General features: G+C 48.1%; 4 protein-coding genes across 4 annotated transcripts; 3 read left to right on the forward strand and 1 right to left on the reverse strand.

The window, feature by feature from the left end:
- Positions 1-107: 107 nt before the first annotated feature.
- Positions 108-906, forward strand: HOO65_010949 (3,4-dihydroxy-2-butanone 4-phosphate synthase; the record flags this gene model as incomplete). Its single annotated transcript, XM_071006122.1, has 2 exons — positions 108-174; positions 275-906. 2 exons carry the CDS (start codon positions 108-110, stop codon positions 904-906), a joined length of 699 nt encoding a protein of 232 aa, XP_070862771.1.
- An 893-nt stretch (positions 907-1,799) lies between these two features.
- Positions 1,800-6,873, forward strand: HOO65_010950 (E3 ubiquitin-protein ligase listerin; the record flags this gene model as incomplete). The annotated part of the gene is made up of 4 exons (XM_071005254.1): positions 1,800-2,063; positions 2,134-5,656; positions 5,716-6,515; positions 6,559-6,873. 4 exons carry the CDS (start codon positions 1,800-1,802, stop codon positions 6,871-6,873), a joined length of 4,902 nt encoding a protein of 1,633 aa, XP_070862772.1.
- A 193-nt stretch (positions 6,874-7,066) lies between these two features.
- Positions 7,067-8,370, reverse strand: HOO65_010951 (Cyclin-dependent kinase B2-1; the record flags this gene model as incomplete). The annotated part of the gene is made up of 4 exons (XM_071005877.1): positions 7,067-7,099; positions 7,157-8,116; positions 8,169-8,244; positions 8,306-8,370. The coding sequence occupies 4 exons, from the start codon at positions 8,368-8,370 to the stop codon at positions 7,067-7,069; spliced, it is 1,134 nt and encodes a 377-aa protein (XP_070862773.1).
- Positions 8,371-10,062: 1,692 nt separating this feature from the next.
- HOO65_010952 (Spindle assembly checkpoint component MAD1) lies at positions 10,063-13,373 on the forward strand (the record flags this gene model as incomplete). Its single annotated transcript, XM_071005351.1, has 5 exons — positions 10,063-10,101; positions 10,230-10,322; positions 10,454-10,539; positions 10,605-11,494; positions 11,572-13,373. 5 exons carry the CDS (start codon positions 10,063-10,065, stop codon positions 13,371-13,373), a joined length of 2,910 nt encoding a protein of 969 aa, XP_070862774.1.
- Positions 13,374-14,019: the final 646 nt, after the last annotated feature.

Consider the following 14,019-nt stretch of genomic DNA (forward strand, 5'->3'; position numbering starts at 1 on the left):
TCCGAACCTGGCCTTTGTCACCTTCCCCCACTAAGCGACAAAACGCAAGCAAAAGCTACAAGCTACAATTCTAATCCCCTCCGCTGTACACGACCTCAACCTCCAAAATGCCTTCCACCACATCAATTGAAGCCAGTGCCTTTGATACGATACCAGACTGCATTGCTGCCTACCGTAGGTGCCCCGCCATGATGCTAATTCTTCGTCTCTGTCCCTTCTCTTCTGTCAGGTTAGGCTATATACTTACAACAGTTTCTCATTCTCTGTCTTGCAGGCAATGGAGAGTTCTTGGTGGTTCTCGACGACCCGTCGCGCGAAAACGAAGCAGATCTGATTATTGCCGCCGAAGATTTGACGACTGAAAAGATGGCCTTTATGGTGCGCCACACCTCGGGTCTCATTTGCGCCCCGCTGCCTGCCTCGCGCACTGCCGCCCTCGGCCTACCACAAATGGTTGAATCCACACAAGACCCCCGGGGCACAGCCTACACCGTATCAGTAGACGCTGCTGATCCCTCTGTTACTACCGGCATCTCTGCCTATGACCGCGCTCTTGTATGCCGTGTCCTGGCCGACCCTGCTTCCACTGTTGACTCTCTGCGCCGCCCTGGTCACGTGTTCCCTCTGCGTGCGCGCGAAGGCGGTGTTCGCGAGCGCCGTGGACATACCGAGGCTGCGATTGACTTCTGCAGACTTGCTGGCAAGCAGCTCGCCGGTGCTATATCAGAAGTGGTTGATGATGGTGCCGAGGTTGCTGGTCAGGCCATTCGCACTAACGGCGGCATGCTGCGAGGCGAGGACTGCATTCGCTTTGCGCGCCAGTACGGCATGAAGGTCTGCACAATCGCTGATCTTGTGACGTACTTGGAGAAAACAGAGGGGAAACTGAATAGCAATGAGGCGTAAGACATGGGGTGAGGGGTGCGAGGTACAAGGTGCGAGGCACAGGGTTGGCTGTTGCAAAATTGATTTGGCCATGTAGAACACTTGAACACAGCCATTGCACAGGATAATGCTATTATTATTAATAGTCTTTTTGATTAATCAATATATTGGCTGTCTAAAAGCGCATATCGCAAAACTCTTTGGCGATTTATGGGTGGTTCTTCTGTGCACCTAATATCTGATTCATAGTGGCTCATTGTTGATATCATCGGACTGCCAATTTTAGTAGGGCTTCGGCGAACTGAGTCACTGGGTTTTTTCATAACCCTAAACAGCTCTCTTGTTCTCTCGCCGAAACCACGACCTCATTTTTTTTTTTTTTTCGCTCGCCATTAGAAAGCATCATCAGGCATTCTTGAGCATAAAGGAACAGGCTATCATGACCTTGCGCGTCTTGACTGCGTTTTTATTTTGTCCCATCGCAGCACAGCACCAACGGCAATTTCCCAACTACTACTTCTTTGCTGTCACCAAAATTTTGGCCTTAGGCTCTTATTTAAACATCCCACCTTCCCTTCTTGGTACCCTATGCCACAGAAGTTTTAATAGCAAATAACAAGCTTCACCTAAGAAAAGAAGAAGCTTCTCATTTTGGTATTCAATTTTCCTCTGGTGCAAGTTTCATCTGTTAGCCTTTATCCTCTCTATTATCTCTTCGATACGCTCTTTACTGGTTTTTCGTGTATATTGACCCTCGAATCTTGCTTGGGCGCAACCCTGAACCATTATTGGGTCTGCATTGTTTTTCTGCCCCGCAGGCTTGTTGCGTTTCCCTCATCACTGCTGCTCCAAACATCGACGCCAACACCCAAGATCCCACCACATTTCGCTCGCCACACAGCCTTGTTACAGCCATGGCGCCTCGCTCGGGATTCGGCAGCAAAAGCGCCGGCTCCGGTGCATTTTCTAGCCTTGAAACGCTTTCCGAACTATCCTATTTGGCTCCACAAGCCGACACCTCGGCCATCTCAGATGCCAACGTCATCATCAGCTTCAAGAGTCTACAGAAGAAAGATGATACTACTAAGACAAAGGCTATGGAAGACTTGCTATCCTACGCCAAAGCGCACCCGTTTGACAGCAATGGCGGGGTTGAGGATGCTATTCTTGATGCATGGGTGAGTGGCAATCACGTTGAATCCCAGATGCCTACACGATGATTTTGGCTAACATGAGAAATCTCTATAGCTTACTGTCTACGCTAGATTATCTATAGATAACTCTCGTAGAGTCAGGGAGCTGGCACACGTGCTTCAGTTCGAGCTGCTTCAATCCGCCCGGAAGCGCATGGAAAAGCGATTCCCCAAGTTTTTTCCTGTTTGGCTCGCTGGTCGTTTTGACTCCTCAAATCCTGTCCATAAAGCTGCCTCCCGGGGACACGCTTCCTTTATCTCAACACAGGAAAAAATGACTCTCATGCTTGGCAAGTGCCAGGAAATGGTTCTTCGCTATGCCGCTGATTGCTTGCAAGAGACTAAAGATTCGCTTAGCGATGAACGTTCGACAAAGCCCGAGGACGCCGAAGCAAAGTACTGCCGCGTCATAAGCGCATCGCTATCGCTGGTGGCATTTCTAATCACATCAGTGCCTAAAGATGCTCGAGAACAGCATTTCGATCTCTACAAAGAGTACCTTTCGAACGAAAAAGTTTGGGAGTCTGTCAACTATGCTGAGTCGGGCACGGCTAAGGCTGGCCTTAGTTTAGTTGCATTAGCCTTTGAGCACTACCGGGAGATCATGGTTCCTCAAAAGTCGGTCTTGCGGAAAGCCTTGGTTGTTGAGGGGCTTAAGTTGGCTCATGTTGGCACTGCAGACATGTTTATCAGAGCTCTGTGCATTTTGACGAGGGAAATGCCCGAGGTCTGGACTGCGAAGTCTAATGAACGCAAGTCACCCGCTTCCCGCCTTGGCTCTTTCATGGAAAAGGGCTCCCAGCATAGTGACGCCCAATACTGGATTCACCTTTCCGCCCTCATTCCCTGTATTCCGCGGGAGGAAATATCTTCTTCGCGAGCTTTGAAGCTCCTCGATTCCATGAGAATAGGGATGACAGCACGCTTTGATAAAATTTCTCCTAGCAACCCATGGTCATGCTACGTCACTGTAGCCTCTCATTTCCTATCAACTCTTTCTACAGAGGAGTCTATTAATTTTGCGCAAAAGGCTGTTCTGCCTGTGTTTGAGGTCGCCCTTGGGCCCAAGAGAGAATCATCCTCTTGGAGTATTGAAGGTTCTCCCTACAAAATTCTTTGCAGCATCTACCAGATTCTACTCTCGGCCCCTTCAGGCCAATCACTGCTTGAGGAAACCTTGTCTAAACTCTCTTACAATCTCTGTACGGCAATCGCTAGCTCTCTTCCTGCAGTTTCGCACGACTATGTGCAATCCCAAGAGACAGTTTCGGTGCAGGGCCGTCGCTGGTTTTCATTCCTAGGAACATTACAGGCCGAGGCTAAAAACAAGAACGAGCCAACAGATACCATTATTGACACTGCCAGCCTTGAGGTGGTCCAAAAGTGCTTACAAGTTCTAGACTCTCGCAATCTTAATCCTTTCGGTGCAGCTCAAGTGCTACGCCATGCTTTCGAACATACAAACATCTTGTCTCTAGAAGTTCCAGGACTGGTCGGCTTTCTGACAAAGGTTGGCAAGGACTCCATGCAAACTATTGTCAACTCTAGAACCCGCACCGACCTCATGGCGATGCTTCGTGCTCTTGGCTTGTCTAAGGGTCCCATGGCTTCTTCGTATCCTGAAATTTGGACTATTTGGATACACTCTCTTGTGTCCATATCTAATCCTGAACTACAAAACGGCGTGCTTGACGCTTTGAGCGTCTTAGTATCACAGGAGTCAAGCACCGAAATTTCCGCTGGGAACCAAGAATTGCAACAGACTTTAGTGGAAAAGTGCACGGTTGCTGCAGCTACTGGTCAGCTTGAGACAGTTCGAACATTTATGATCAGTAAAAGTTTGACACAATCTTCGCACAAGCTCGTGGTCCAACGCATTATCCAACTCTGTGATGGCTTGCCTGATGACATTGATCGCATGCTTCCCATATACGATCTTCTTGTAGCTTGCGAAGCAATGATCATCATGTCAGACATTGAGCTTGGTATTTCCTTTATCACCAAGATTCTTTTGCTGGCTGAACAGTATTCCAAAGATGAAAGAGTCTCTGCAACCTGCACGAAGTTGCATTGTGCCTGTTTATCAATTTGCAGCAAAGAGATTAAAAGCAAAGTTCTCAATGGCATTGTCAGACACCAGCTGGCTGAGGCGAACAGTTCTTCGTTGAGTGTTCAAAAATTGATCAGAATATACACAATAAACGAAGATCCTATGAGAGGCATAGCCGACGAAATCTTGCCTCATCTCCCGCTATGGCTCAATGATCTTTCATCAACTATCAACAATGTTGGGATTGATCCTCCGGTATCTATTATTTCACCACTTGGGTGTGCACAGTTCATGGTACATAACGGGCTTAACCAAAAGATGGACTTGCCGTGTGATAAACTTGGTAGAACACGCTCCTTCAGACTTGCCTTGTTCATCAGCGGTTTCCGTATGGAGAGGCCAGACTTCTTTGCCTTCTTTTCGGATGAGGAAAAGCTGGCAATCCTGAGCCTACTAGCTATTTCTGCAGAGCTAGCTTCGGATCAAGCAGCGATGAATGAAGATGACCCCCTAATGCTAGACGCCCACACAAAGCTTGTATCATTCTACAGCGAGGTAGGGGAAAGCTTAAAGTCTTTCTTAGAACTTTTGACTCCTGAGCTCGTCATGACATTTGTTTCTGTCTTGATTGGTTCAATCAACCAAACCCCAATGGGCTACTATTATGCCCGCGCTGCTAGCGCCTGTCTTCAACTTGCCAACCCTCGATTTGATGATGAATCAGTTGCTACTCTCTTGGAAACGCACGAGGCATTAAAGCCCAAGCTGCACAACCCCCTAGTCACGGTTGCTTTACTAGCGGGTACTAGAAGCCGTCTCGCCAATTCTGATAAAGTGACCCGTTTCTGCAACCAGCTAGTTAGTGAGGTCCAAGGCATGAAGCATGACTCCGAAAGCCTGCCTGCTTTCCTTTCTACACTGGCAATAACTCTGAGTATCTTTCCGGAAAATGAAGTTCCGGTCCCTCCTAACAGAGTTGTTTTTGCTATTCGCAATCTTGTTTCGTGGATAGAGCCATCCCTCTCTAAACCAGGCCAGCTAGCCGACATCTTTCATGTGCTGTCGAAGCTTTTGCCTGTGATTTCCCTTGTATATGGTTCTCACTGGGAGGACACCATCACTTCTCTTGTTTCATTCTGGCTATCCTCCCCTTCACGCGATATATTAGACTACCTAGCGCCGATATATTGGTCATTAGGGCTTTTCAGAGTCCTCGAAACGATACCGGACCCCAATGAGGATTTGGCTTTGGCTTTAGAAGCGAACAAGCAGAAGGCCTATAATGGCATTCTGGCTCTCGTGCAAACAGATCGCGTGGTTCCCTCCCGCCCGTTAACGATTGTGGACAATGCTATTCTTGAGCATGCAATGCGGATTCCTGTCAAATCGCTTAGCAATGTCTTTGATTTGCTTCCACTTATTTCATCTCAAATCCCAACCATTCAACGTACCGCTGTTATGCTTGTGCGCAGGGGACTTCCTCCTATACAGGAAGAGTACGTGGCTGATGTTATTCTTGAAAAAAAAAGTAGGTCTCACAGGTGCTTTTTCAAGGTCCCAAGTAAGATACTAACCAGCCCTTTATAGCGGCCGAACTTCCGGTGCCACTTTTAGAGCTTCTAGACGATCCTCCTGTTCCTGAAACCTGCCCGACGTTGTATTGCGATAGCTCTATCCTAAAGTCTCATGGGATTGACAGTGATGACGGCGATTTCCCTCCGATAGCTCGTTCTTACCTTTACAGCTGGCTTGCCGTCTTTGATATCTACTCTCTATCTCCGGTTGCGATAAGATCGGATTACACCAGCCAGCTTAAGCAGCATGCCTATTTTAGCCAGCTATTTGAGCTTCTTGTTGACATTTTAGAACACGCACGTGGACATTACTTAATGCTAGATAAAATGGCGATTACTCCCGATTTAATCACCAAATACGATATCGATATTAAGAACAGAGAAGGCAGGTGGGACATGAGCCGGCTCCTGACCCATCTCTGCTTCATGTCTCTCAAGTTTGCGCCAGACGTATTCCGTCGGTGGTATCTCGACCTTACTTCGAAACAGACAAGAGTTTCCCTGGAAAGCTGGACAAGCAAGTATATATCGCCCTTGCTTGTGGATAGCATTTTGGATGATGTGAGCGCTTGGGCGGAAAATCAGGAATCTATTGATGATGACGAGAAAAGCCTCAACGTCAAGGTCAGCCGCAGCACCAAAGAGATTTCTGCTGGCTATGAGATAGATGAGGTTGAAGCAACTATTTCGATCAAGATTCCCCGCAATTTTCCGCTAGGCAACGTTGAGGTTGTTGGTACAAACCGGGTGGGCGTTAACGACAAAAAGTGGCAAAGCTGGGTGCGCTCAACCCAGGGTGTGATTATGTTCTCGGTAGGTCAATTATCCTATGCTATCTGACCTATGTATGCTTCAGCGCGCGAGCAAGAGATCAAATACTTACTTTCTATTACTGCAGAATGGAAGCATCATTGATGGCCTCGTCGCCTTTAAGCGCAATATGGTGGGTGCCATGAAGGGGCAGTCTGAGTGTGCCATCTGCTACGCTATCATCTCAGCAGACAAGCGCATGCCCGACAAACGCTGTGGTACTTGTGCCAACTTCTTCCACAAGACATGTCTATACAAGTGGTTCCAGACAAGTAGTCAAAACTCATGCCCGCTGTGCAGAAACCCCATTGACTATTTGGGCGCTGATACGCAGACACGCAGGGGCGGCCGGGAGGAGTAAAGAGTCGGATATTCAGTCGGCAATCATGATTCATGATACAGCGAGGGTAGCTTGGTGTTCTAGGTGGCATCAAAAATTACTTGGGAGGCGTGTTGAATTTTGGGTTGTTTATTTGTTAGTTTTTTTTGTGCTAGTACATGAAAAGTTGTGTGATACTTGCGCCCTTGTCCAGGTTGTTTAGTCCCCTCGGTATTTATTTTTTAATAAAAGCACGATGTTGAAGTGTCTAACGTAGTGCATATTAGCAAGCTAGCACTGGAGTTGGAAATTTTGTTCCCCTTACCTTTTGGGCCGTCCAGCGGCGGGAGCTTTCGTAGACCACGAGATTCTCGACAACCTCACGCAGATCGCCTTCAATGCCAGCAAATATATCATCACGCGACTCGCCTTCAAAGACGGCATAGATGTCAAAAGGCGGGGTTTTAAAAGATATAGCCTCAGGCCACATCTCACGGGTTGGCGTGCCGAGGGTCTTGAAAATGCTGAGGATAAGACCGAGCTGATTTCCATCTTCGTTAGCTGCAGGCGACGTAAATAGCGTCGACGGTGGATTACGAGCAGACTCTACAACAATAGTACCAAAGGCCCACATGTCTAGCGAAGTGCTGTACTGCTTGTTTCCAAAGAGCGCCTCAGGTGCACGCCAGGGCCCGGTGCCAATATCCAGGATTTTACCATCCAGCGGCTCGTCCATGTTTACGCCATCTTGCCATGAAGAGCTGAAGTCTGCCAGCACTGCAGGTCCTGTAGGTGACGCAAGCAGGATTGATGACGGCTTTATATCACGGTGGATAATTCCTTGCGAATGTACAGCAGCCAGAGCGGTGAGGACGTCCCGCAGGATTGCTCGCAGGATGGGCTGCGAAACCGGCATGTTGCGCTGAGTATGGCTAGAGAGGACAGATGCGAGCGTATAGGGCATAAAGGGGAATTCAAGCACAAGCTGTTGCGAAATGTCGTAGAACACAGAAAGTAGCGGGATGCAGGGCGGGTAAAGGGCACGCAGGAATTTTATCTCGCGCTGAGCATTGTGTGGTGGAAGGCTGGGCGATTCAATGACCTTCAAGGCGGAGGTACCGCTACGGTAGACCGTAGAAGTTATCCCAGTGCCAATGGGAATGCAATCCGGCATGGACCCAATCTGGATGCCGGTTTTGAGGGTGTCTGATTCATCTTCATAGTAAGAAGGCCCAGCTGTACTAGGACTGGATGGCTCAGCTTGACACTCCGCTTCATACGCTTCCTAAGAGGCAGGTTAGAATAGTTTTCAGACATAGATTCTAGATCAAAGCAACCTTGGATTCGCTATTTTCAAATGCAGCAGTCTCCAGCTTGAAAGCTTCGTGCTGATCTATGGACCGCAACTCTGACCTGATCACATGTCAGATATCAAAATTCGACATCACAGCGGGGGTTTAGCCACGGGTCCTACATTTTCTGGACATTCCTGAAGCGGTCTAAGGCGCCTAGTTCATCTCGCCAATCAGTAGAAGTCATAATGCGGATAGAAGGCCGAAACTTAATAGTTTTAGTTGTGGTTGAAAAATAGCTTGGCTGTGCATTGACGAAGTCTTTCCCAGGAGGCATGGCATAGGTGAGACAGATGTGGTTCGAGTTTATGTTAGGGTTATAACAAGCCAGGGTTACATTGAAGCTAGAAAACGACTGTAAGTACGAAGCTAGCTAGCTACTCAGAGTCAGAAACCAGTTAAAGCAGTTGCCAGTGGAGTACAGGGAAATGCGCGGGGCAGAAGAGGAGCGATCCAAGAATTGATTATCTACCCGAAATAGGGGAATGACGTGTATGTTATGGTATAAGGAGTAATACATGTTTGTATATGTAGCAGATGCTATAGAAGTACAAGTACACCTGTGTCAGAGAAAATGCTCTTTGAAGCTCACATATCGCAATGACCGTCTCTTCCGAAACTGCCGAGTACCGAGCTAATATTTAGTGTTCGATGCTAGACGTAAACAGCGACTTGGCAGTTCATTGGCCAGAAGTCTACAGTCTAGACAATGGTATTCCGGTCCAAGTACATCTACTAGTCTGAAGAACAAAGAGGCGGGGTTAGACGGAGTGAGCGCTCATGAGAAAACTAGGAGTAAAAGAGCTTCAATCAAGCCATTAAAATTTGAGTGAATTTGCCTAGAGACATTTTGCCCAGAAGGCCCGTTCGTTGTTTATATGGACGCCGCCCTGGCAACAATTAAGCTAAGTAAGACAAGATCCCTCCCCCCCCCCCCCCCAAAACATCGTGACAGGTTAGGCCAAACAAAAGCGGCTGTCACGTAGGAAAAAGCTGGGGAAAGGGTGGGAAGGAGGCATGGTAGGCACTTGGACATGTGTTTATGCGCAAAGATATGTGTGTATAAACATAGAGACATGGAATTGCAATTGCAGTTATAAATCATTATATGTGACGAGCGGAAGCTGCTCGTTTCGTCTTTTTCATTCTGCATATATAGGAAAGAAAAAGCCGGGAAAGACGGCAGTTGTCTATAGTCTTCGACTTCCTTCTATTTCTGGTCGTTTGAATGGGGAAGCGATTTTTTTCCCCTTCCCCTTCCGTTTGTACTTTCCGATCCCTTTTCCTGCTAGCGCCCAGCCGCGCAGAGAACCCATTCCTTTTTTTTATTTCTCAAGTCCTTTTTCACGTCTTTTTATGCCTTAAGAAAAACCGACTTAATTCTTTTTTTATTCATCCCAATACAGCCTTACTCATTTCCCGTGTACTGCGGTCTTTCTTTTTTGTCTTTTCCTCCCTCAAGGCCGTCGTTCTTCTTTCTTCCCTCGTCTGTTGAAGGGACTTTGAGTCGCACGTAATTGAGACTTAAGCTAGGATTGATTTATTGCCACGGCTTCCCTCATACGATCAACATCAACAACGAGTGGCCCGTAATATTTCTTCTGTCTCGCTTTTATTGTTTATTTATTCGTCTTACTGTTGCTTTGCTGTCAAGATATCAACCCTCGTTGTTATTCTTTCGAGTCTCTCCTTCTCGTGGCCAGTCAGTCTGCGGCTGCCATAGCCTCCCATCTCGATATGCCATTTGCCTCAATTTGAGCTTCAATATTGCTCCCTTTTAGCCAGCATCCATCCAACACCAACATCACAACCTCATTACCAACATATTATATTCATCCCAATATTAGCTGGCATTGGCCTTGGCCCCGGAATCGCAACCATGGACTCTCTCTCTAAATCCGAGTATGCTGCTATGCTGGTAAGCTCCACTCACTACTGTTGTTTTCTGTCCTTATCGCCAATGCGACTAGCCAATGACACGTTCGCCTGTCGCGAAAATTGACTCGTTTCTTATCCAATATCGCTAACAATAGCCTCGATACGCAGCCTTTCCTCCAACCGACCCAGGCCGTTTCTGTCTACAACGATCGTCTCAAACGCGTGCTCAAGTTCAATCATGAGGTCACCGACTGGCTTCAGGTACGAATCAGAATCTTACGATACACTCCCCCAAAATCTATCATATAATGCGCACTATAAAAGTCCATACGCGTACCACTCAGCGTGCCGTCATCCACATCGGCTCGTTTTCCTGACTAGTAACTCAATAGGAACGCCGAAAAGTCGAAGAGCAATATGTCTCCGGCCTCCGGAAACTCAGTGCTCATAGAGTACCCAATCCCCAATCTGAACTCGGGTATGCAGTCCCACGCAATCAAAACTCGCTGTCTCCCTGTCCCCCTCTGCTAACATTATCCGCAGTGTGTTTCGAGAAGCCTGGGACAAGATCGTCGAGTCGGTTGAGCAGACAGCTGCGGCGCATCACCAGCTTGCTGCCAGCATTGACATGGAGATTGAAACCCCATTACGATCTTTTTCGAGCCGAGACGATGTGCGCAACTTGAATACCATCCACGCCAACCTAGTTTCAATGGCACGTGAGCTTGATGATGCCCAAGAAAAGACGGAAAAGCTTAGCAAAAAAGGCGCAAAAACCCAGGCCAAGATGGAGCAGGCATCTGCACGGTTGGAGGCTGCTATTTCTCAATGGGAATCACAAGCTCCCTTTGTGTTTGAGTCTCTCCAAGTTGCCGACGAAGCACGTGTCAACCAAATGCGCAATCTTTTAACCCAGTATGAAACCATGGATCTAGACTGTTCTCAGCGTAGTGCAGCTTCTTCCACCAACGCCCTGAATCTTCTCCTCGAGGTTTCCACCCAACGCGAGATTGATCAATTTGTCCACCGTACCACATCGGGTCGGGTGAAGCCAGTCCGCTCCGAGCCGCAATCCACCAATGGCCCCAACACCCCTAGTGAAGGTGGTGCGCCTTCTGTGGCTACTGAGACCCGTATTGATCGGAACACACAGGGGGGCCAAAACTCAGCAAACGACCGTCCTCCTCAGACCCCCATCTCCGTAGTAACATCCCCCCAAACTGCCGCCTCCACCCCAGCACAGGTTTCAACTCCTGCCTCTCGTGCAGCACCATCCATTGCTCCTACCACGTCCCATGGCCAAGCGCCCCCCACTTCATCATCTACCAACGCATCGTTCCACATCCCAGCAGCTTTTGCAGCTCCCCCTATGCCTCCAATTCCGTCAAATGAGGCCAGTCACGAAAACTATGCAACACACGATGCAAAACCAGGTACGAGTCCATAAACAGCCATGTAACTAGCCCATCAAATGCGCCTTGCGCACAACTAACACCACATCTCTTTTCAGACCTGAGCCTGCGCAGTCGTCTTGGTAACATGCTCGGCCGGCGTCGTCAGAGCATTCAAGGTGGATTTGCTGGCTTTAGTCCCATCAGTACGCAGAAACAGGGTCGTGGAATGACTGGCAACCAGAGCTCCAGCAACATTTCTCCCCGTCCTTCCTTGCACGACATCTCCAGTGGCCATGCCAAGCTCTCCTCGCTCTCTGAAGATGCTCCTGCTCACGTTCAACCTTTACAAACTGAGGCAAGCCCCATAAATGGCAATGGCTATTCCAAGGAGCACTCATATTCACCCATGTCTCAAAGCAACGGTTTCGAAGGCTCAAATACAGGCACACCTTCAAGCCCTCATGCCCCTCCCCATGAAGACACGAACAAAGCGTCATCCCCTACTGTAGACTCCGAAGGCTACACCATCAAACCAAATGCTATTGACCCTATAACCCTTGCCCAACAAGAAGCTGCCAACGCTGAAGGTCATGATAACGAACAGCTATTCAAGCTCAACATCCAGAACAAGCCAATTAGTGAAGAAGACCCTGAGGAGCAAAAGGCGGCTATTACAAACGTTGCTAGCGCGCTCTCCATGCAAATGCCGGCCAAGCGGGCCCCCACTGTACGTGGAAGAAGAGAAGTGCGTAACACAATCTACATGCCTTCACCTGTCCAACAGCATGACAGCGTGGGGGAGGCTCTTGGTCTACCTGCTATCCCTCCATCGCCTTCGATTCCCGAAAAGTTTCAGCAGCAGCAGCAGCAGCAACAGCAGCAGACGCAATTCCAGAAGCCACCATCTCTAGCCGCTCTAAGCAGTGACTCAAAGGCTCCAACGGGAGGCTCTGACACCCTTTCAGTCCGCTCTGGCACCAGCATGTCTGGTGCCCGTCAATTTCGCCATCCTGAACTGACCGGCGAGGGTCTCTCTGCATCTATCGTTGAGATGGTGGCTGCCACCTTTGCTCCCTCGGGTCTAAAGTCAATTAAAATGAGCGGTGAAATTGCATTTGGTTACAAACCAACGGAACAAGTTGATCGTGACAAGAAAGAAACCGTTCTTATCAACAACTTTACCAATCTAGAAGCCATTGGCCCCAACCGAATCTTTGTTCACCCGTCAATGCAGGGCCGCAATGACCAGTACAGTCTCGATGTGTCGTATCTGAACCGCACTACTACTGCATTCACATACCGTGTCCATTCCGAAATCCAAAATGGACTTTCACTTGCACACAACCTCCCGCTTTCCATCGAGCCCAACTGGACAACTCGAGGTGATACTCTCAATTTGCGCATTATGCTTAATATCTATCAAGACAGCAAGTTTGAAGAGCTATCTCTCAAGAATGTAGCTATTTCTGTCAACTACAAGGGACTTGCTACGGGTGTCAAGTCGAAGCCGACCGGAACTCACCTCAAGGAACGACATATTGTGTATTGGCGCATGGCTGAGCTACACCTTCAAAAGGGCGTTCCCCACAAGGTTATCTGCCAAATTGCCGGTGCTAACTCTGCGCCTACCCCGGGACATATCGATGCTAACTGGGAGTACACGCCACAAAATGCGACCGAGTCTCTGGCTGGTATTTCTATCTCACGTCTTGAGGAAACGAAGGGCAAAGGCATCGAGGTTGAGGACGACCCGTTTGCTGACGAGGCAACCTCAGAGTCGTCCGGACTTCCCGCTGACATGAGATGGTCACCTATTCCTCTTGCCATTAAGGTCGTAAGTGGCAAGTACGAGGCAGTTTATGACGAAGAACCATCATCGGCCCTCCAGAGTACCGCTGCTATCCCTTCATCTCCATAAACCATATGCATTTGCTATTCTTTGATGCACACTGCTTTTCCGCCTTCCACCGACCTTTTCAGGCAGGTGTATTTTCCTGTGCTATTTAATGTCTTTTGTTGCTGCTGCGCTACACAGACACCGGAAAGACTTGCCACTCACTCCTTTGTTCATGTGCTTGCTTGCTTCCAAGACTTGTTGCCCACCATATATATTTGGTTGTTGTTTTTTGCTTCTTCCATAGCTTCTCAGTCTCGCCTGTATCCCCTTTGTTTTTTATTCCCCTCGCTCTATCGTCATTCTTTATCGGCCTTGTACCTCAACTACTACTTTTTGCTTTGTTTATTATAGTACATCTTATCCCCTGTGTGTACTCGCTTTGTCCGCGGCATATGCCATATCTTTTCTACCGCTATTCTTTGCATTGTTTTTTCTGATTCCCCCGTCTTTCATTCGCAAAATGGGCGACTGACCATGCATGAAACAGAGTAGTCTTGCTCGCTCAACTGAACAAAATCAATCTTAATCTTAATGTTGTTTTCACTACTCTCCTATCTAAAATGTAGTGACATATATATTGTGCTTTTAAGGGTCAAAAGTAAATAGCGACTAGGGTTAATGTAAGTCTGAGCGTTCTAGATCACGTGATGTTGAGCTTCATCGTAGG

The sequence above is a fragment of the Ceratocystis lukuohia genome, assembly GCF_044167205.1.
Source record: "Ceratocystis lukuohia strain C4212 chromosome Unknown Supercontig1_pilon, whole genome shotgun sequence".
NCBI lineage: Eukaryota > Fungi > Ascomycota > Sordariomycetes > Microascales > Ceratocystidaceae > Ceratocystis > Ceratocystis lukuohia.